Below are 22696 nucleotides of genomic sequence, written 5' to 3'. Positions count from 1 at the left end.
TCATTTCATACTGGAACTTTGTGCCTTTGTTATTCTTACAGCTTATCTGTAAGTTTAAAATGTTTTCAAAATAAAAAGTAAAAACAAAACAATAATGATAACATGTTTTAATGTATAGAGTTCAGTTAAAATACACGACAATAATACAGAAAGGGCAAGAGAGGGTAGTGGAGTAAAAATGTTATAATACTGCAATAAAAGACAAAGATTATATTTCAAAATAACTAGAAGAATGTTCTTACTACAAAGTAATGATAAATGTATGAGGTGATGAATATGCTTAATACCCAGATTTATAATTACACAAAGTGTACGTGTATCAAAACATCACATTGTGTCCCATAAACGTATACAGTTATTATGTGTCAGTTAAAAATAAAACTTCAAAGAAATTTACTTTCTCTGGGGAAAGAAAAAAAATGAGTTTGACAGTTTCTCTAAAAGTTAATTATAGACTTACCATATGAACTAGCAATTCTACTTCTGTGTATATACCCAACACAGTTACTCAAACAATATATGTGCATGTATGTTCATAGTGGCAATATTCATAATAGCCAAAAAGGAATGAAGTACTGATACTACAATGTGCATGAGCCTCAAAAACATTATGCCATGTGAAAGAAGCCAGGCACAAAAGGTCACATCGTGAATGATTCCATATATATGAAGTGTTCAGAATAGGCAAATCCATAGAGACAGAACTGCATATTGGTGGTTGTCAGAGACTAGGGGGAGGAATAATGGGTAGAAACTGCTTAATGAATACATTGCTTTATTTTGGAGTGATGGAAATGTTTTGGATCTAGATAGAGGTGGTTTGCATAACATTGTGAGTGCATGAAATGCTTTAGTACTAGATTATGTTCAGATGGCTAATTTTATGTAAATTTTTCAAAAATTAAAAAAGACAAAGAATGTCAGATTGGATTTGAAAAGTCCACCTCTCTGCTGCTTACAAGAAACACACCTTAAATACAGATGCTCCTGGACTTACGTTGGGGTTACACCATAAGTTGAAAGTATTGTATGTCAGCCTGGTGCAGTGGCTCACGCCTGTAATCCCAGTACTTTGGGAGGCTGAGGGGGTGGATTGCTTGAGGCCAAGAAAACAACATGGCATAACCCTGTCTCTACTAAAAATACAACAATCAGTTGGGCATTCTGGCACATGCCTGTAATCCCAGCTACTTGGAAGGCCGAAGCACGAGAATGGCTTGAACCTGAGAGGCGGAGGTTGCAGTGAGTCGAGGTTGCGCCACTGCACTCCAGCCTGGGTGAGAGAGTGAGTCTGTGTCTCAAAAAGAAAAGAAAATATTGTATGTCAAAACAAAAAGCACTAATAACCCAGTAAACCCATCATAAAACCCAGAAGTCATAAGCTAAACCATCATAGGTCCAAATTCTCCTTGACTTACAATGTGGTTATGTCCCAGTAACGTAAAAAATCTTAAATCGAACGAACCATTGTAAGTTGAAGATGCAGAAAAGTTGAAAGCAAAGAATGGAGAAATATACACTGTGCAAGCCCTAACAACAACAAAAAAGTTAGTGTAGTATACGATATCAAAGTAGACTTTAAAGGAGTTAAAAGTGGCATTTCATAATGCCAAATGTTCAGTATACTAGGAGGCACAATAACTTAAGTTTGTATATGCATAATAATATAACCTCAAAACACATAGTGCAAAAAGTGGCAGGATTGAAAGACAAAACAAAACAAAAACTGTAGTACTAAAAGAAAATCTTAATACTTTTAGTAATTGATAGAATAAGCAGACAGAATTTTAGTAAAGAATATAGAAGAGTTAAACAACTCAAGGAATTTGACCTAATTGACATATATAGGATACCACACCCAACAACAGTAGAATGTACATTCTTTTCAAGTACAAATGGAACATTTACCAAAATTGACCATTTCATTAGCCATAAAACAATTAAACAAATTTCAAATTATTGAAGTCATAAAGAATATATTACCTGAACACTATGGAATTAAACTTAGCAGTCAATAATGGGAAGATTACTAGAAATTGTCTAAATGTCTGGAAGTTAAGCAGTATAATTCTAAAAGATGTCATGTTTCAAAGAAGAAATCACTATGGAAAGAAAATAGTTTATGATAATAAACATGCAATATACCAAATTTGTTGTTTTCTAATGTATAAACTCAAGTTCTATACATTTAGTCATAAATGTATATGTCTCAAAATAAGGAAAGGTGAAATCGGTGATCTGAAAGTATTCTTATGAAGGAGTTAGAAAAAGAACAATAAAAGGAACCCAGAGAAATTAGATAAAGGGAAACAATTAAGATGAAAGTAAACATTAATGAAATAGGAAAGAAGCATGTAATAAAAAGGATCAAAAAGGCCAAAAGTTCGTCATTTGAAAACACTAGTAAAATAGAAATTCTTAGCAAGACTAGTGAATGGGGAAAAAGAAAAGCGAAACTAGCATTATGAACGAAAATGTGTTACTGTAGATTCTGTAGACATCAATAGGCTACTAAGAGGATATTATAAGCAACTTATGGCAATGAATTTGAAAAATATATGAGATGGGCAAATTTAAAAGACTGCTTAAGAAAATGAGTGTAAAAAGAAATAAAAAATGTAAATAGTCTTATATCTATTGAAGAAATCGAACTCATAATTTTAAACCTTACTATAAAGAAATGTCCTGACCCAGATGACTTTACTATACATGTAAAGTCTCAATCACACTCTTCCATACAGTAGAAAAAGAGGAAAAACTTGTGTGAGGTCAGAATAGTCCTGATACCAAAATCTTACAATGTAAGAGAGAAAAATTATAGGTGAATCTCTTTCATGAACATAAAAGACCATTCCTCAGAGAAAGAAGATATTTGCAGCATCTAACAAAGAATTCCTACAAATAAATAAGAAAAAGACAGCCTGATAGAAAAATATGCAGAGACTTCTCAAGTACTTCACAAAAGAAGAAATTCCTCATTAATCACCACAGAAATGCAAATTCAGACTATGGTGAGATACCATACACTTGCCATAAATTAATAAGACTGACAATACCAAGTGTTGGGAAGAATGTGAAGCAAATGAAATTGTCATACAGTGCTGATGGGAGTATAAATTAGTACATCTGCTTTTGAAAATTTATTAGCAATATGTATGAAGTTTGGATAAATGCCTGACCTACAACCAAGCAATTCCAGTCTTAGGTATATACTCAAGAGAAATGCATGCACAAATTTACCAAAATATATGTACAAGAATGTTTATAGCAACTTTATTCCTAATAGCCTTAAAGTGTAAACAGCCTAGATGTCCATTAACAGTAGAATGTATAAATTGTGCACTATTCCTACAGTGAAATATTATACCACAGAGAAAAACACAATACTGCTACATGGAATGACATGGATGAATTCACAAATAATATTGAGCAGAAGAAGCCAGACGCAAAGTAATATATATTGTGTGATTATTTCTATAAGTTTCAATAACAGGCTAATTTGTGATGCAAAGAAGCCAGAAGTAGTGATTATCTCTGAAGAGGAGTGGAACATTGTAACTGTACTACTAATAATCTTCTATATGTTGATCAGGGTGGTAATTACAGACGTGTTCATTCTCTGGTAGTTCATTTGGGCACTTAGATATGTTATACTGAATGTATTTATTTTCCTACTTTGATTTTGGTTTCATTAAAAATATTTGTACTTTTATCAGCTCTCTAGATATATCTCATCCATTTTTTTCTAACCTCACTGTTCTCTTTTTGTGACCTCGAGTGCATTGTTGGCTGTCTTTGTTAAAGCTTCCTAACCAGCATAAGTCAGTTCATCTGCTCCTATTGTGTAGATGCTCTTATCTTTTTGCATTCTACTAAGTATGACAAATAATTCATTGAGGTTTTTTTGTTTCTCAGTCACTTTTAAAGATGTGTTTTTTCTATGACTCTACTTTCCATAAATTATCAGTATTCCTTTTATTAAAATCAGATTTGTGGGCTTCCCCACAACCTCCAGACCCTTCCTCAAACATGGTAAAATGCATTCAAACTTATTTTCAGGAATCATAGGGACAGTTGCCTTCTTCTCTTTACTAATGGCCAGATCCTTTGCTGAGATCTATGCCTCAGAAGTAAATTGGTGTCCATTTTGGTTGCCACTTTATTGCAGACAGGGGCCAGGAACATTATATTCTGGGGGTGGTCTTACTATCTACTTCAGTGAATCATATAACTGAAAGCCTACAATTGGCAGCATGTATTCTACCAAGGTTATTGCTAGAATTAGCCTATTGTGTTAATTCTTGGGGGGTTCCCCTCACCCCCATACACGCATAGTCATGTAGAGCATTACTGCTAGTTCCATTCATTATTGCCCAGTCCTTTTCTGGGAGTTTCAGTCGTTCAGGTATATAGAAAGATGTTGTCCAGGGATCAGTACTCCTGCCTCCATAAATAGCAGCATTTATCTAGTAGAGCAACAAATGCTTAATACTGTGATTCAGAGAGATCCCAAACATCATTAGTAGAATACACAGTGGAGGTCTATTTTATAAGAGAAAGCTTAGTTTGATTTTTTTTCTTCAATTTCGGGTGTTTAAAGGGAATAGTTGGAGGATGCTGTATTAGTGGACTTCTAGCGACTGTTTTGAACCGGAAGCCTTGCCCTAATTCTTGTAGTCTGAGTGCATTGTTGGCTGTCTTTGTTAAAGCTACCTAACCAGCATAAGTCAGTTCATCTGGATATCAGCATTAGAATTGTGGTGACAGGTTTTCCTGAAGGTAAGTATAACTTGGAAGTTATAACTATTACAGAATAAGAGTGAGTCACCCTGATAAACCACCAAGTCTATCCATTTAGCCATCAAATTTTAGGATTACAGATGGTGGACAGAGAATAGATGAAGTTTCCCCTCTCCCCTTACCCTGTGAATATACCTTTATTTTTTTCCTATTATAACAGTGATATTTGTTGGTTAAAATTTTTTTAAATGTTGTAGTTTTAAAAAGAAGGCAGAAAGGGAAAAGCTGTCTGGCATCTAACCTTCTAGAGATTTCTATTGCTAATTATTTAGTGTGTTATCTAACCAGTTTCATTATTTGAGTATGTCTATTTATATATATTATATATAGTTTCAAAACCATAAATGGAATCACATTATGCATTCTGCCATAAATATTATTTATTTATTTATTGAGACGGAGTCTCGCTGTGTTGCCCAGCCTGGAGTGCAGTGGCACCATCTTGGCTCACTGCAAGCTCCGCCTCCCAGGTTCACACCATTCTCCTGCCTCAGCCTCCCGAGTAGCTGGGACTACAGGCACCTGCCACCACACCTGGCTAATTTTTTGTATTTTTAGTAGAGATGGGGTTTCACTGTGTTAGCCAGGATGGTATCGATCTCCTGACCTCGTGATCCGCCTGCCTCGGCCTCCCAAAGTGCTGGGATTACAGGCGTGAGCCACTGCGCCCAGCTCCATAAATATTATTATTTATTGAGTATTTACTGTGTGCCTAGAACTTGCCAGTTGTTTTACATGTATTTTCTTGTTTTATTTTCACAATCACCATATTTTATTGGAGTTATACAGTTTCACAGAAACAAGCTGAGAGAGGTTAGGTAACTTCCCCAAAATTACTCAGCCAGAAAGTGTTAGAACCAGGACTTGAACTCAGATCTTGAGGAATATGGCCAAAATCCATATTCTTAACCATATTCCATTGTTCTAAACCTGCTGTTCTCACTTAGCAGTATATTTTGGACATTTTCCCATGCAAATGTACATATAGATATATCTCATCTTAATGACTACAAAGTGTTCTGTTGTATCAGTGCCCCATAACTTAATTAGCAAATCTCCAATTAATGGCTTTTTAGATTTTCTTTGTTTTTTTTTATTTTATTTTATTTTATTTTATTTTATTTTATTTTATTTTATTTTATTTTGAGACAAGTTTTGCTCTTGTCCCCCAGGCTGGAATGCAGTGGTGCAATCTCGGCTCACTGCAACCTCCACCTCCCGGGTTCAAGTGATTCTACTGCCTCAGCCTCCTGAGTAGATGGGATTACAGGTGCCTGTCACCACATCTAGCTAATTTATTTATTTATTTATTTTAGTAGAGATGGGGTTTCACTATGTTGGCCAAGCTGGTCTCAAACTCCTGACCTCAGGTGATCCACCTGCCTTGGCTTCCCAAAGTGCTAGGATTATAGGCATGAGCCACTGTGCCCAGCCTAGATTTTATTTAAAAAAAAAAAAAAATGTTTATTTCTTTCATTTTTTTTTGGAGACAGGGTCTCGCTCTGTCACCCAGGCTGGAGTGCATGGCGTGATCGTAGTTTGCTGCAGCCTCATACTGGACTCAAGCAATAACCCCCTCAACCTTAGCCTCTTGAGTAGCTGGAACTACAGACACACACCACCACGCCCAGTTAATTTTTTATTTTTTTATTTTTTGTAGAGATGGGGTCTCACTATGTTGCCCAAGACGGTCTCAAACTCCTAGCCTCAAGCCAGCCTCCTGCCTCAGCCTCCCAAAATGCTGGGATTACAAACATGAGCCACCATGCCTGGCTTTTTAGATTGTTTCTAATCTATATCTGTCTTCTTGTGCCAGTGTCATACTATTCTAATTACTATAGTTTTATGGTTTATTTTAATATCTAGTAGGACAAGTCCTATATTTTTCTCCCTAAACATTTTTTTTACCCTCGAGCAAGTAGTTCTTTTAGAATAATGATATATTTAATATATAATATTCTCCAACATCCCTATTATGATTTTAACTGGAATTTGTTAGATAAACATTACAAAAGGTGGAATTTTTATCAGTACAGTATTGGACAGGATAGAGAAATTTTCAGTGCAGGGTCTGGCTAAAGCATGTTTTGGGTCAGTGTCTCAACCTCTGGTCTGGGAGTCCCTGGACCTAGAACATTTACTTAATTAACTGTTGTTGGGACATTTGAGTATTGCCATCAGAGTCACTAACAGCCATGGTTCTTGGATTTTTGGATTATGGATTCCTTTGAAAAGCATTTGAAAGTTATGTGCCATCTTCCCTCAAAGGCACATAAACGGAACTTTATGTACAGTTTCAGGGTGGTAAGGAACCCCTGCAATCTATTTATGGATCATAGGTTAATAATTCCTGCTATGGGAACTGAAGATACCAAGATAGAGAAGTCTAGTATTTTAGGAATGTATAATAAATGACTGGATTATTATATAATTGTCTGCAAAGAAAAATTACTATTTTTGTGATACATGGATTAATGATCAGCTATTGTACCCAAATAATTAAAATAAGAATATTGAATTTCTCTGATAGCCTGAATGAGAATGAGGATTTTGGGTAACAACCTTGGGGGATATCTAGGCTAAACAAGGAACAGTTATAAAAGCAGTAAGGAAGACAAATATGCCAGGGTATGGAAGAGAACATGAACCTTCAAGTCACTTAGACCTGAATTTGAATCTCATCTCTGCCACTTACTAGCTATGGGAATTTAGGCAAGTCACACATGAAGCTGTGAGTCTAAATACATTACAGTTGCTGTTAACAATAACAATAATAAAATATATCAAGAAAATAGAGCATTTCTAATTTTAAATGTGAAGCTCTGAGTAAGAAGAGTCAAAGCAGAAGAGTGAGGTATTCAAGGTGAGTTTGGGTTAAGTTTCTTTGCAGTTAAAAGATAGTCATTTAGCAAAAGCTAGTTCTTGCAGAATGTTAAGATTAGAAGCCTGACTTGAGATTTCATGAAAAAAGCCAGTATTTTTAGAAACTCAGAAATTTGAAGAAAAGGACTAGTGAACAATTATACAGATGAAAAAGTATACATATGCTTTAAAGGAGCACCCAAGAGAACATATTGCCATTTTGTAGATCACTGGGATTTAATCTTTCAGCAATCATAACAACAATGGCAACTACTCACATTTATTGAGAATTCATTCTTTGCCAAGAACTGTGCTAAACACTATATGCATTATCTCTTTTAATCTTCACAACACTCCCTAGGAGGTAGATCTCATCCTCTGCATTTTATCAATGAAGTAGGTCACAGACCTGGTAAGTGGCTAGGATTTATTCCCATGCTTAAGCATTATACTGTTACCTCTTGAATTAGTCCACTCATGTAACTGCAGTCTAACCGAAAAGTTCAAATGACCAGGAATTTTTATGTATCTTTATAATGTACAGAATTTATTTTGAAAATGAGGGATTTGTTAAAGTTATCAAAACAGCCCAATTTAGTACCCCTACATCTGCATTTCTATATAATGATAGTAAAGAAATATGGAACCTAAGGCAACTTCTGAATGCATTGGGTATTCAATTTTTTTTTCCAGTTAACCAAGCTCAGTTAACTGGAACCTTTTATTGTTCTAATCATCGTTATTTATATATGTATTTATATATATGAACATAAGGAAATAAATTCAATCAACCAATAAGTATTATATCCAAACAAGCCCAAATGTTTTCTTTCATCTGTTTAGAAGTTTTTCCGATAAAGAATATAACATCTTTTAATTTTTTGCTAAAATTAGAATTAATTTTTACTTTATGTAAGAAAAAGAGCACATTGAAACTATACCATATACTGATCATTTATATAAGATAGTCTTATCTGAAAAGCAATCTATTTTTGATTTGTCTTAAATAAAACTGACATCTTTTAGTAAATCTAAGTTGTCTTTTCTTGGCTGTTAAATCTTTTGTGGGAATAATTAAGAGAGCACTGAGTACAAAATGTTTTTATTTCAACTGTCCAAAAACTAGGTTATAATATATAAATTTCTCTAAAAATATTTGAATGTGGCTTTAAGGAATACTGTGCTGTTCAAGAACTTTGATTATAAGTGAATTCTATTTAATTAAAACTTGACTGCAAAAAATTTTTTGAGTGCTTCTAATTTGTAATGTAATTTGTAATGTGAGAAAAAGCAAATGCCAAAATGCTTTTGTGATAAGATTTCTATATCTGAAGTAATGGTCCAGTTAATTTAAAATGAAAGAGAAATACTGAAATTCCTTCACTGGTGATCAGCACTTATTGAGGCTCTGAGGTTTTGTAAAAATGTTTGTAGTTACAGAAGTATTTTATACTTTTTATATGATTAAAATTTAATTTTTTCCCCTATTTTTTGTTTGGCTTTCTTTTGTCTGTTTTCTTTCTTTAATTGAAAAAACTAATGGAACCAAATATAAGATGGTACGACTGTTTTTTCTTTCTTTTGTATAATCTTGCTGCGTGTCTCTACATAAGCTGTTCTGGCCACTCATCATAGTAACCAGCTGGGCCATTTCACCTGCTGGAGCCATTAAAGAGGACTCTCTCCCCCTAGATTAATCCCCTCCGACATTAGTTTTTTGCACTGACAACTAGAGCAGGCATTCAGAATTTGCAGGTGGCCAGTGTGACGCACATAATTGCCTACAATTTTAGGCAATGAATAAAAATGGTCTACATTACTTGTCAAAGGTTGTATATGCAGTGCCAAGTGAGATCTATGGGAAGCCTTTTAGGGTTTAAAGAACAGTTAATAGCAAGGCTGCACAGGGCTTTTTTAATCATAATGCATTTGTAATATAGCACTTTGATCTTCTCCTTGTAGGAAATGGTGTTACATTAGCCACTTTTAAACATTTATGAGTGAAATTCAGTTATAGAAGAGTAAAAGTGATTATTCTTAAGCCGAACATGTTAGATTTCATTAAAAGTTTTCAGCTTGCCCCTTCCTTGTTAAAATCTGTGGGAAGTCCTTTGCCTGGAGGGTTTCAAATCAGGATCTAAGGATATAAGGCTTTTTCCTTATTTTTCCTGTTGGTAACAGCAAAATTTGGAAGGAAGGTTTACTAAATATTGAGATAATTTATACAAATGGATATTTAAAGAAGAATAACTGATTATGGTAAAGTAAAATACATTGATAAAAATCCAGGAAATTGATTACTAATAATTGTGTTACAATAAATTCTGAGAAATGCATATTTAAAACATATCCATAAATTATCTTTAGTAACAACAACAACAGACACCCAGATGACTCTCAAATGCACTTCTTCTGGAAGAGCTAAATTTGACCTTTCAGACCCCAGAGCCTTTTATTAACACCTGCCTGTAAGGAGAACCTTGCCACACGCAGCTTTTAGATTCAGAACCACAAAACTGATGAGGAAAGGCTTGAAGGGTTCAGTTTGTGTCACTTGCTGTTTGCCGTTTCCATTTCACAGATGATTAATCTTTCTGTGAAGAAAGGCCAGAGAAACAAAGCACATTGGGCTCTTCCTGCAGTTACTCCTTCTGAATGCACACTAGCTTGCTAACTAAAAGGCCTTTAGATTTCCAGCAGAGAGAGATGTTCTGAAAGTGAATGCAGCTGGTTGGAGGTCACCAGTGCAGGGCTCTTGCCATTGTGTAATGGAGGCTTTGGCAGGTTGAGGGGGTGGGGGAGTTGGGGGTATTGGGGGTGCGGCTGCGGGAGAAGTGGGCAGGGAGAAGGTGTTGGCAAAAAATTAATCTAAAATAAAAAGGGATTTGGTCAGTTGATTTAATATTTTGGAGGCTGGATCATCGATAATAGGCTCAATTTTGTCTTGTTTGTTTTTCTTCTTAGGGGAAAAATATAATTTAGTCTTTCTTCAGCATATCCCCTCACTCCATTTTCTAATAGCATGTTTGTCTTCTATATGGCATCACTAGGTAATATTGAAATGGTAGTAACTCTTGTATTAGTCTTTGATGTAATTGAATTGTCTTGACATTTTTCAGGCTGTTACTAATTTTTGCTAATATTGTCCATTTTATACATTAAAAATTTAATGCCACAATGTTTTATTAGTATTTGGTTTTTAAATGAGATATTGAAAATAATTATTTGTGTGACCTAGCCCCCTTTCATTAAAACAATCTATTTTTATTTTGAAAATTTGAAAACTTTTTAATATTTAGTATCTAAATGTTTAGTTATTCATATGTATTTACCTTTTTCTCAATCATGTGTAGGATATAATGTGCAAAGTAAAATCCTGGGTTATAGATCAAAAGAAACCTGTTCGCTTCTATCATGATTGGAATGACAAAGAGGTAAGTTGTAAATATCATGCCATCTATTACTGCCTTTGCTTTCATTTGCTAGGGAACAAATTAGAGTTGTCGTTATTTTACACTTACCATTATATCTAAATTTTTATTTCTGTCAGTGATTGCTTATTCCTGGGCTTGTTATTTTTTTCTTTTCCCCCACTCATGATATTTCATAACCACTAATCTTTTGGAAAGAAGAATTATAAAAATGAAAATGCCTACTTGTTTTCAGGAATGTTTACTTTAAAATTCTTCAGTGATTTACTCCATATTTACTAAACTTTTAAAAGGGATTCTTTCTCCATCTCCCACTTTAGATTGAAGTGTTGAATAAACACTTATTTTTGACTTCAAAACCAATGGTCTACTTGGTTAATCTTTCTGAAAAAGACTACATTAGAAAGAAAAACAAATGGTAAGTTTTTCCTCACCAGATATACCCAGATGCATCATCTCTGTACACACACAAACACACACCCACATATATGTACTTAACGGCAATGTTTAATTTTAATATTTTTCTCCTTATTATTAAAAAGTTTAAAATGGATGAGAAAGCTGTGCTTGGTATTTACCTTCACAGATGAGTCTTCTAATTGACTTAGAGAACTTAAGAAAAACTGAATTAAATGAGCAATATTGAATTATATATATTTACTTATCAAATGTAAGTTTATTAGACATTATTGTTTATTTCCATTGCAAAATGAGAATAAATGTAGTCACAACAATAAAACTTCTTACACTAGGAATTTCTAGCTGTGTTGATATTATAAGTGACTTTAAAATACCCACCTGGGGTTGTAGCTGGGCATGAATTTTAAAATCCAGATTGAATGCTTTAAAAAAAAAAAAAAAGACTGTGTGTGGGGAAAGACCAGTACCTGTTTCAAATGCTTTAAAAGTACATCGAGGTAAAAACTATGCATTCATGTATTGATTGTCGTTTTTGGCATGTAACCAAAATGTACAAGATTTGTTACTATCACTGATAACTTCAGAAAATTATATGTTCATGTACCTGTGGGCATGTCCACATTTGGCATACCACTCACTTTGACTTGCCTCACTGGACTCTTAAGTATTTTATACTATTGAGTCATACAAACAAATCAAAACTATCCAAAGCAAAATATCTGAATTCTCCTAAACTATATATATTGTCTGTTTCTCCCTGTACTTCATTAAGTACTTAGATGCACATGGTTTCAATTTTCCATTAAAAATTCTCATTTCCATATGATATCAAAGAGTGAGAAGGCTTTAAACTGAAAAATAAACATTCATAGACTGGAAGCCAAAACAATAATTAATGTCAGATGGTTAACTCCAATAAATCATTAGAATAAATTCTGTGAAATTACTGCAACTAAAAATGCCCTGTTGATATTACTATAAGACATTTTGTGTTCCTGATAGGAAGATGAATTTAGCCTCTTTATTGGTAATGTTCTAAAAAGCATAAATTTAACATAAAGATTTCATTCAGCTGGTCAGTATCCTCCATCAGGTAATTAACTTTAAAATAATCAGTTCTGTCGCCTTTCAAATTCTTATAAATTTGATGATTAATGTGTTAAAAATTGTTACCTTTAGGAATGAATTTTAAAATTTATTACTTGACCTCAGTTAATAAATCTTCTCATTGTGGTATGAATGGTAAGGTTTCCTGAGGCTCTGTGAAACAATACAGACATCAAAGTTTACATGAAAAGGGATGAGTCAGTTTCCTTGCCCAAAGGGACTTCTCACACCTGTATTTGGATGATTACAGGTAGAACTCCCTGGCTCTAATTGTATAGTAAATACCATTTCCCAGACCCTAATGGTAGACAGACTGCTTAGGAGACGCCAGTCTGTGATTTAGCTGTCGCCAGACACCCCATGTTTTTTGTGAGACCAGTTGTGATGATGACATGGTTATAGCCAATTGAAAGTAAACTCTTGTCTAAATAGCAAATTTTAATTTATAATAATGTAGACGTATGAATGATCCTATTTTATAAAACCAAATCTTAATAGGTTTTATGTATAACTAATGATCTGGCTTGGGGTTGGTGTGTGTATGTCTTGGGGGGAGGGTTGGGAGGGATCCAGATCTTGTGGAAGTTAGTGTAATTGTAGCTGAAAGATCAAAGACTGGGTAACTGAGTGATGTTCCAGAAGAGAATTTACCACATAGCCATTTTCTGTACAGTTTCTGCCGCCTGCTGTTCCTATTTTCCCTCAAGCTAGCCATTGACTACCCCCTGTGCATCCCTGCTCGTAAAAAATGATTGAGGAAGTATTTGTCATATATTTATGAGTGGGAAATATTGTGTGATAGGGAATGGCATCTACTGGAGCCAGAAAGATTGCCATTTTCCTTTCATTCAGCCACTCTGCTACAGCTTTAAATCCTCTCTGTTTATGCAACATAGCCTTTGTATTAAAGTGCAGAATAAATTTTTATTATGAGGGATATGAACACTAGGTTTTCATCATTTATAACACTGAAAGCAGATGTAAATAGTTAAAATCCATTTTAACTACTAAATCCTTTTAATTGTGTTAGCATCTTGTTTTTTGGTAATGTTTACATCTAAGCTCCATTTGCATTATTAGTTGCTTCTTTAGCAAAAGAAAAAGTTTTTGTTTTTTAAGATTAACATGTAATGTTACTATAGCAAATAAGACTGATGCAGGAAACAGTAATAAATACTTTCATGGGTCTTTTAGATCTGGAAAACTATTTTAAACCATCAAGAAAGAGGAGAGGAGAGGTTTGTGACTTTGGCCACAAGAGGAGACTAAAACTGTTGTTATTTTAGCAGGTCACCATTTCAGAAGTATTGAACACTTTAGTTACTGAAGTTCACCCTAAATGTAAATGGTAATGTGTTATTTTTCAACCCTAGAAAAGAAGGAAGCATTTTGAAAGATAAGTCTATTGTGTTATTGAGTAGCTATATTGACCTTTTGTGAGATGCAAAAACTGGAATGGCTGCAAGCATTAGTCATTGAATTAGTTATTTCATTGATTTATGACTAAAGACCTAGCCCCTGAAGAGAAGCTGACATGGCAGCCGGGTTGGTTGCAGTTGTGTTATGATCAAATGACAGTAATCAAGATGTTGTAAGTGAATCCACAAACCATTTTTTATTATTACAAATTGCTGTTTCTTGAATGAGTAAAACTATATAGAAGTTTTTGTTGTTTTTGGTGAGCACAAGCATTTTTGAACACTTGAGGTTTTCATTTTCTAAACACGATCAGCTGTTACTTATAACTAAGATTATACTATAGACGGTATTAATTTTCATTTGAGATTGCTTACTGAGTCATGGTGTCAAGCAGGTACAGGACATTAGAACTGTCAAACTACTGCTTAATTAGGGGTTTAAATTTCAATCTTTGCACCCTTGCTGCTCTGTTAGTAGAATATGCCATCCAATTATGAAATCAGTAGAACAAACTAATTTTACATATTTTTTACACCTACCAGCCATCAATTATGTTTCATTTTTGTGATCCTACCTTTCTTGAAACTGTTAATAAAGGATAATTATATTTTATTATTTATTATACTACATATTTATGTTCAACTGGAAAATATAACTAAACTTTTAGATACGCAGACTGTGTGTGTGTGTGTGTGTGTGTGTGTGTGTGTGTGTGTGTGTGTGTGTGTGTGTTATACACACATTTTCATATGCCCTGGTGGGCTTGTAGTCATTTAACATTACCTTTTGGGTAATATTATATGAGTCAATTAATCTGAGTGATGAAATTGATTCAAGATAGGTAGACAAATACTTGGAAAGTCTTTTAAGTTGTTTAATAATGAAGGGCAATGTGTCAAGTTCACTAAATGCATTTTAAATAGAAAAATGTTTTATTATTCTTATTATACCATGATTCAGCTCCTTCCCCTTTCCCATCTTTATGTGTTCATTAGTTTTCCACATAATTTGTACATAACAACTAAAAATAGTTTGGGGATACTACACATTATGTGCTTGGTTTGGGGGGAATCATGGAATAAATATATTTTCTTGATTTCTTGAGCTGCCTATAAAAATTACAGCTACTATATCTCAGCAAGTGTATATGTAGGTGGAAGTGTGTATATTTTTGACACACAATTTTCTATTTCTGTATGTGCGCATATATATACAAACACATATATGCATATAAATATAAAAAACTATTTCTATAGAACTATTGTAGGAGGTCATCAGTTTCTGACAAGATCATTTAAGCTAGAAATATAACACAGACATTCTGCTTTGGAAAGATTACTTTGTATTATGATAAAGCTTATTGTTAACAGTATTATTTATACTATGAATTAGGATTTCAAATAATTTTTTTGGTGAATGAATTTTGTGGAATTATTTCTTTCTCTGATCAGAATCTTTAGAATTAAAAAGAATATGATAAAGAAAAATGATCTTTTTATTACAGGAGATGGAAGGCTGAAAGAAGTGGGGATGGGGAAAAACCTTTGCCCATTCAGGAATCTTTTTTTTTTCTTTTTTGGTCAAATGTACTTTTGCATTTGAATATATTTTTACATGTAATAATATTTGTGAATTCCTATTTGGTTTTCATTAAATGGGTTTTGAATATTCTTTCGACAATTTCATATTCTTATCGAGAGATAACAATGCAGTAGTGCACTTCTGGTTTCTTATGAAAGAGATAATTATATACGAAAGCACTTTTTTTATATGAACATAATGCTACTGACCCTATGCATATTAGGAATTTCCCTTGGCCTGTTTGTATTTTTTGCAATACTATTTATAGCCAATGATTTCTATTTGCCAGATGGTTCACTGAATTTAAGAAAGTGATACATTTGGGAGTGCCCGTTGTAATCTTCATTAGCACCATCTGCTGACTTACTGATTTGTGAGTGATGTAATTTATCAAATATGTCAGGACTTTCATCTTTTTCAAACTAGCTGAAGAATTTCACTCCACATTAACAGGAAAAGTTTTATAAAATTTTTTCTAGCTTCCACAGATTAAAAGGTTTATAAGTACTTTTTAAAAAATAAGTGTTCCTTAGGATTCTGTCATGTGAAATTAAAATATATATTCTCTATACATGTACACACATCTATGATCTAGGAAATGAAATATAAAGTTTGGTTTATAGCTGTACAGTGTTCTTCAAATTACAAATGATTCATCTACACAAAGAATTTCTTTGCTTCCCTACCCTACTCACTTTGTTGAATAATTCAGAAACAATCCCCTTAAAAATCTGCACTAGAGGTTAAGGATCTCTGAGTCATATTTTGTTACCAAAACACTGAGTTGGGATGAGCTACACTTTTACAACTGGAGTTGATATGGTTTGGATTTGTGTCCCTGCCCGAATCTCATGTTGAATTATAATCCCCAGTGTTGGAGGAGGGGCCTGGTATGAGACGATTGGACCGCAGGGGTGAATTTCCTTCTTACTGTTCTCGTGATAATGAGTGAGTTCTCAGGAGATCTGGTTGTTTAAAAGTGTGTGGCACCTACACCTTTGCTCTCTTCCTCCTTCTCCGGCTGTGCCTGCTTCCTGTTTACCTTTGCCATGATTGGAAGTTTCCTGAGGCCTCCCCAGCCGTGCCTCACAGCCTGCAGAACTGTGAGCCAGTTAGACCTCTCTTCTTTATAAATTACCCAGTCTCAGGTATTTCTTTATAGCAATGTGAGAATGGACTAATACAGGAGTTTAGTAGTTGGTGAAGAGGGTAGTGGAGAATTTTGAAGCTCAGAAATCTCAGGACTGTTGGGAGTGGGAAATATAGGGCAGGACCTCGGGAAGGATTTAGAATGGAGGTTCAAGATAGTTTGTAGGATTTGAATAACAGGTTTTCCTGGGAGAAGGGTGGAGAAAAGGAAAGGTGAACAATGTCAGTGTTTTACAGCCTAATGTGTCCTGCTTGTGTGGGATAGGAGGAAGAGCATTATTTGTCTCTACCGTTCTTTCCTGTGCAGCATGTTCCCCAGACACAGCATCTACCTTTGGATTTAATGTTGTAGTTTAACTATTTGATGAGTTAAATAGACTTGAAGCCTAGCCCAAAATGTTAGGTACCATTAATAATATTGTTTCTATAAAGAAAACGAATCCTAAAAAACTGGAGAATATGGTCTATTTGTAACCTAGGGAGTAGATACTATCAAGGAGTTGGGTGTGTTAAGAAGAATACTACTTTAGAATTTGAAATACAAGTGCTATGGTCTTTATTTGCTACTATAAGTAGCTCTTTGAACTTGGCCATTTAAATTACTTAGCCTTTCATGTAGAAGATAATTCATTGAGATTGTTCATATAAAATGTGTTCTGTATAAATAATGTTTCCCAAATTTACTTATAGCTCAAAAAGTATTCAATAATGGAAAAAGAACTTGTTTTGGCCTTGTGAATGCATCTTTTGGATACATTACCTTGGTTTTTATTTCTGTTATTGGATTAAGGAACAAAATTTATTACATGTATAAATATAACAGTGAGACTCCCATGATATCACTGCCATGTTCTCTACAACCCCATCCCCTCTTTCAGGTTGGGCCCTATAACTTCACCATTCGCAGCTTAGAGGATTTTATTGTCACCCTTGGCTTCCATTAGAGTAAATCATTCTTTGTTTACATTGTTACAATATGTACAGTCTTTATGTAAAATCATGTTACAGTAGCATGATTTTTTAAAGAAAATTGTTTATTCTTTTAAAAACCTTTTAAAACAGTTTCATTGTGATTTCATATATCTCAGTCTCTCTGAGTATGAATGTATGTATGTATGTGTTGGGGGTGAGGCAGTGCAAGTTAGTAAAGAATTAAAGATCATCTCTAAGGTTCCCTTCCAGGGCTAGAATTTTATGATTTTAATGAAGTGTAATGAATTCATAAAGAAAAGATACCCATGCAAATATCTGGGTTTGCCGTGGTAACTTTTCCTAATTGCGACAGAGCATTCCTGAGGTTGCAGCCCAATTTAAGAGCAACTTTTCTGGGCTGGATTACAGATAAGACCTGATCTTTTTTCCTACTCTCATTCCCTCTTCCATATCTCAGGCCCTTGAAAATAAGCCTTTTCTGCATCTCACCATGTTTCTTCCCATCTTTTATCTTAGTGGGCAGCTGTTGCTTTGGCTAGAATAAGAGCAAAGTGAATTGGCATATCTATATTTGAGATCAGTAACATTACTTAAACTATTACATTCCTTTATTCTAAATTGACCTAGAAAGCATGTCCCATCAAAAACATTAGAATGTGAGACTCACCCTCAAAAGCCTATTTAATTCACAATGTAGTAGAAATAGAACAATTTGAGAAATATTTTTGTATCTGTGACCATTTTTACGACCAGTTTTAAAATTCTGCTTTTTAAAAATGTGTTTTAAAATAACCGACTTATGAACTTTGCATATACTCCTGTTTATAAGGCTGGGACTGCACATTGCTGTGCAATCTGTCTTTTTAATGCTTTACATCAAGAAAAGCAAAACTTGATAAAAAACTGTCATTATAAATGCAAATTTCAAATTTATGTTCCTTTTGAAGACTGTGAGTGAGCTCATTGAGGAGGTGGGTACTGTTTTCTTTTTCCTTTTTAAGCAAATAATTATTAAGAATTATTAAGCCCTTCTGTGTGTCATGTATTATCTTAGGTGGTGAACAGAAAAAGCCCTTTCTCCTGGAGGACTTACAGTCTCATGGAGTAATAGACATCCAACAAACAGACATTTAATATAATGCAGGGAATGATTAGGACCGTGAATAAAAACAAAGCAGAGTAAGAGGAAACTGTTTTAGTTAGGGCGGCTGGGGAAGACCTTATGAAATAAGGATACATGCCATGAGAGAATCCATGGAAAGCTCAGTCCAGGGAGAGGAAACTGCAAGTACAAAGGCTCTGAGGTAGCTAGATGGAATAAAACAGAATACGAGTTATAGGAATTGAAGTTGGAGAAGGAAACAGGAGTCAGTTGATGTAGAGCATAATGGGCCATCAAAAAGGAATAAAATGTGAAGACAACCACTTGAAAAAACGTATATGTTTTTATTTAAGTACATACCATTGAAACATTTTAAACATGTTCTAAATGTGTTCTAAAATTTTATTTGGGTTTTAAGAATAACCATCATGTATTTTCTAGTTTGCTTTCATTGATTTCTTATAGTTCAGAAATATTTTTGATTGCTAAGTGTTTTAAACAGCCTTTAAAGTAATAATTGCAATTTATTTCAAATTTCATCTTTCCTTTTCCATGCTTGTCTAGTGACTTGTTGATTCATGCTACCAATTATGAAGCACTTTTTAAAAGCCCCTCGATGTACAACTTCAAAGAAATAGATTGAACTTTATTAAGAAATAACAGCAGCCAACATTTGTCTAGAGCCTTACGGTGTTTCAGCTTTTTTATTTCATTTGATCCTCAAATTCTGAGATGGCCCTCATTACACTATTACATTGGCCTTGAATTGAATGTTTACTAAAATGAAGCATTTTTTTCCTTTTCTTTTTTTTTCAGAGACAGGGTCTCACTCTCTTGACCAGGCTGGAGTGCAGTGGTGCAATCACAGCTCATTGCAGTCTGGACCTCCCTGACGGGCGCAGGCCACCACACCTGGCTAATTTTTGTATTTTTTGTAAGAGTCAGGGTTTCCCATGTTGCCCAGGCTGGTCTAGAACTCCTTGGCTCAAGCGATCCACGTGCCTTGGCCTCTCAAAGTGCTGAGATTAGAGGTGTGAACCACTATAACTGGCCGAAATGAAGCATTTGCATCATTGGAATAAGAGTTCTGCATATTAGTTTAGGAATGGGTTACTCCAACAGAGAGAGAAATAAGCTTTGTCTTTCCATTAGCAAAGATTTAGCAGTGCCTTTTCAGTACTTTAAATATTTGTCATTGAAATCAAGGGGTAGTCATCAGTATTCCTGGGTGATAATCAGCATTTTCCTTAGAGATTCTTTTAAAAGAATGTATTATGGGGCTGTGGGAAATGTTGTTGGATTTAATCCATTTTGAAATTTAAAAGGAAAAGATCAAATAGCATCTGTTCATTGGTAATCATTTTTAGCCTTTTTAAATGAAATTTTAAAAGATTTTTCCCCAGGAATGTATATGGATGTCCAACATGAAGGTCACTAGCAGTTTTCAAACATGACTTTTAAGTTTTGTCATTTTTCTTTTGTATGTCCTGCTTCCCCGCTTCCTCCATTTAATATAATTGATTTAGCTTTTTTTTTTTTTTTTTTTTTTTTGAGGCGGAGTCTTGCTCTGTCGCCCAGGCTGGAGTGCAGTGGCGCGATCTCTGCTCACTGCAAGCTCCTCCTCCCGGGTTCACGCCATTCTCCTGTCTCAGCCTTCCGAGTAGCTGGGACTTACAGGCGCCCGCCACCAGGCTGGCTAATTTTTTTTTTTTTGTATTTTTAGTAGAGACAGGGTTTCACCATGTTAGCCAGGATGGTCTTGATCTCCTGAACTCGTGATCCGCCCGTCTCGGCCTCCCAAAGTGCTGGGATTACAGGCATGAGCCACCGCGCCCGGCCGATTTAGCTTTTCTTATACCAAACTAAAAGACATACATAGCAAACCATTATTTATTGTTGAGTTCCTGCTATGTGATGGGCATTCTGAGCTTGGAAATTGCTGAGATGTATGATATTATACTTATCAAGCAGATATTATCATGCCCATTTTACAGATAGGGCAGGCGGTTGGAAAGATTATAAAACATGCCCAAGTTCTTGGAGCAGGTAAGTGGTAGAAATAGATCCATTTGACCTGAATGCGACTGTTCCACACAGGATGACTGACAGCTAAGTGACAGTAAAAGATATGTTTGTGAATCTCCAGAAATCTTTGAAAATATCACGTCAGCAACTTTAGCATTTTGCTTTGTTTTATCTCAGAAAGTTTAATCTCCATCCAATTGTTTAGTTAATAAACTAAATTAGGATTTTAGTTAAAAAGAACAATTCTCAAGACAACATTTGTGGGTTTTTTTTAGGATAATAAGCATTTGCTGCTGCTGTTTTTGCCTTGTCTCGTAATTTTATTAACTATTTAATAACATTGTTAAGAGGCAACAGCAATATATTTTAGGACCCACCTTAGCTTGCATTTTTACACAATATCATGTATAAAAATTTGGTGGATAAAATACAATGGCTCTTATTGAAACCGAAATTAAAAATTATATGAAATTGCCAAGTCTAAAATAGTGGTACAGAATAAACCCCCCAAAAACATACCTGTAACCACAGATTGGTTTATATATATTGATATGATAAACAGGATTTAACTTTTTCTGTTATAGCAAACCATAATTTGTTAAAAATAATTCTTTGGGCACAGTGGCTTAAGCCTGTAATCCCAGCACTTTGGGAGGTTGAGAAGGGTGGATTACCTGAGGTCAGGAGTTTGAGATCAACCTGACCGACATGGTGAAACCCCATCTCTACTTAAAAAATACAAAAAATTAGCTGGGCTTGGTGGCGGGCACCTGTAATCCCAGCTACTCGGGAGGCTGAGGCAGGAGAATCGCTTGAGCCTGGGAGATGGAGGTTGCAGTGAGTCAAGATCATGCCATTGCACTCCAGCCTGGGCAACAAGAGTGAATCTCCATCTCAAAAATAGTAATAATAATAATTCTTCAGTGATGGGGTGAGGGAGTTGATGTTATAGAAATAGGGAAATGAGAGAATATCACGTGTTAGTTTGTTTTCTGCTGCTGTAACAGATACCACAGACTAGGTAATTTATAAAGAAGAGAAATTTATTTGGTTCATGGTTCTGGAGCCCAGGAAGCCTGAGAGTATGTCACTGGCATCTTCTGGGGGTCATCCCATGGCAGAAGAGCAGAAGGCAGAAACAAGTGGGAGACAGAGAGCAAAGTGGGTCAAACTCATTCTCTTTATCAGGAGTCCACTCCTGAAATAACTAACCTACTCCCATGATTACAGCATTAATTGCTTCATAAGGGGTGAGCCCTCATGACCTAGCCACCTCTTAAAGGTCCCACTTCCCAATCCCATTGCACTGGGGGCTTAGGATTCCTAACACACGAACCTTGGGGGGCACATTCAAACCACAGCACTATGAGGTAGAGCAATGGCCGATAATTTGTATGCCTAATGTTTTATTTGTAGTAGTCGTCATTCAGTCAACACTTCACACTTGACCTTATGCCAGTTATATTTAAGATTCCCAACAAGCTTGTAAAGTAGGTGCCATTATTACCCACATTTTAAGGAAATAAAAAGCAAGTGTGGAGAGATTAAGGAACTTGGCCAAAGTTACATAACCAGTCAGTGGTGCCGACATCCAATTGTAAGCAGTTCATCTGCAGAGCTCATGTTCCTCACTAACTGCTAAGCCATAGTATCTCAGCACTGGGGCACTGGTGATGCTGGAAAGGTAGACAAGGCCTGAGAAATGTGTCATATACCAGTCACATTTCCTATTACTATGAATTTCATTTAGGTAAGGTTTTGTTGTTAGACAGTTCATGCACTGTAAAATTTGAGACTAAAAATTCATTATAACCTAATTAGAAAATGCCAACTGAGAGTGGTATTTTTTAAAAAATTGTACCTAAAA

The 22696-nt window shown here is 34.9% G+C and overlaps 1 protein-coding gene across 3 annotated transcripts in view; it reads left to right on the top strand.

Annotated features, from left to right (window-relative positions):
• OLA1 (Obg like ATPase 1) overlaps positions 1-22696 on the top strand; it is a 173599-nt gene that overhangs the window by 113970 nt on the left and 36933 nt on the right. For all 3 annotated transcript variants that reach the window (XM_003949919.6, XM_515918.8, XM_054679953.1), the window contains 2 exons: positions 11016-11096; positions 11414-11511. In XM_003949919.6, coding sequence (XP_003949968.2) covers positions 11016-11096; positions 11414-11511 — 179 coding nt within the window. The remainder of the gene's footprint in view (positions 1-11015; positions 11097-11413; positions 11512-22696) is intronic.

The sequence above is a fragment of the Pan troglodytes genome, chromosome 13 (genome assembly GCF_028858775.2).
Source record: "Pan troglodytes isolate AG18354 chromosome 13, NHGRI_mPanTro3-v2.0_pri, whole genome shotgun sequence".
Taxonomy (NCBI): domain Eukaryota; kingdom Metazoa; phylum Chordata; class Mammalia; order Primates; family Hominidae; genus Pan; species Pan troglodytes.
The sequence above is the reverse complement of the archived record's forward strand: the minus strand, read 5'-3'. Positions and strand labels throughout refer to the sequence as shown.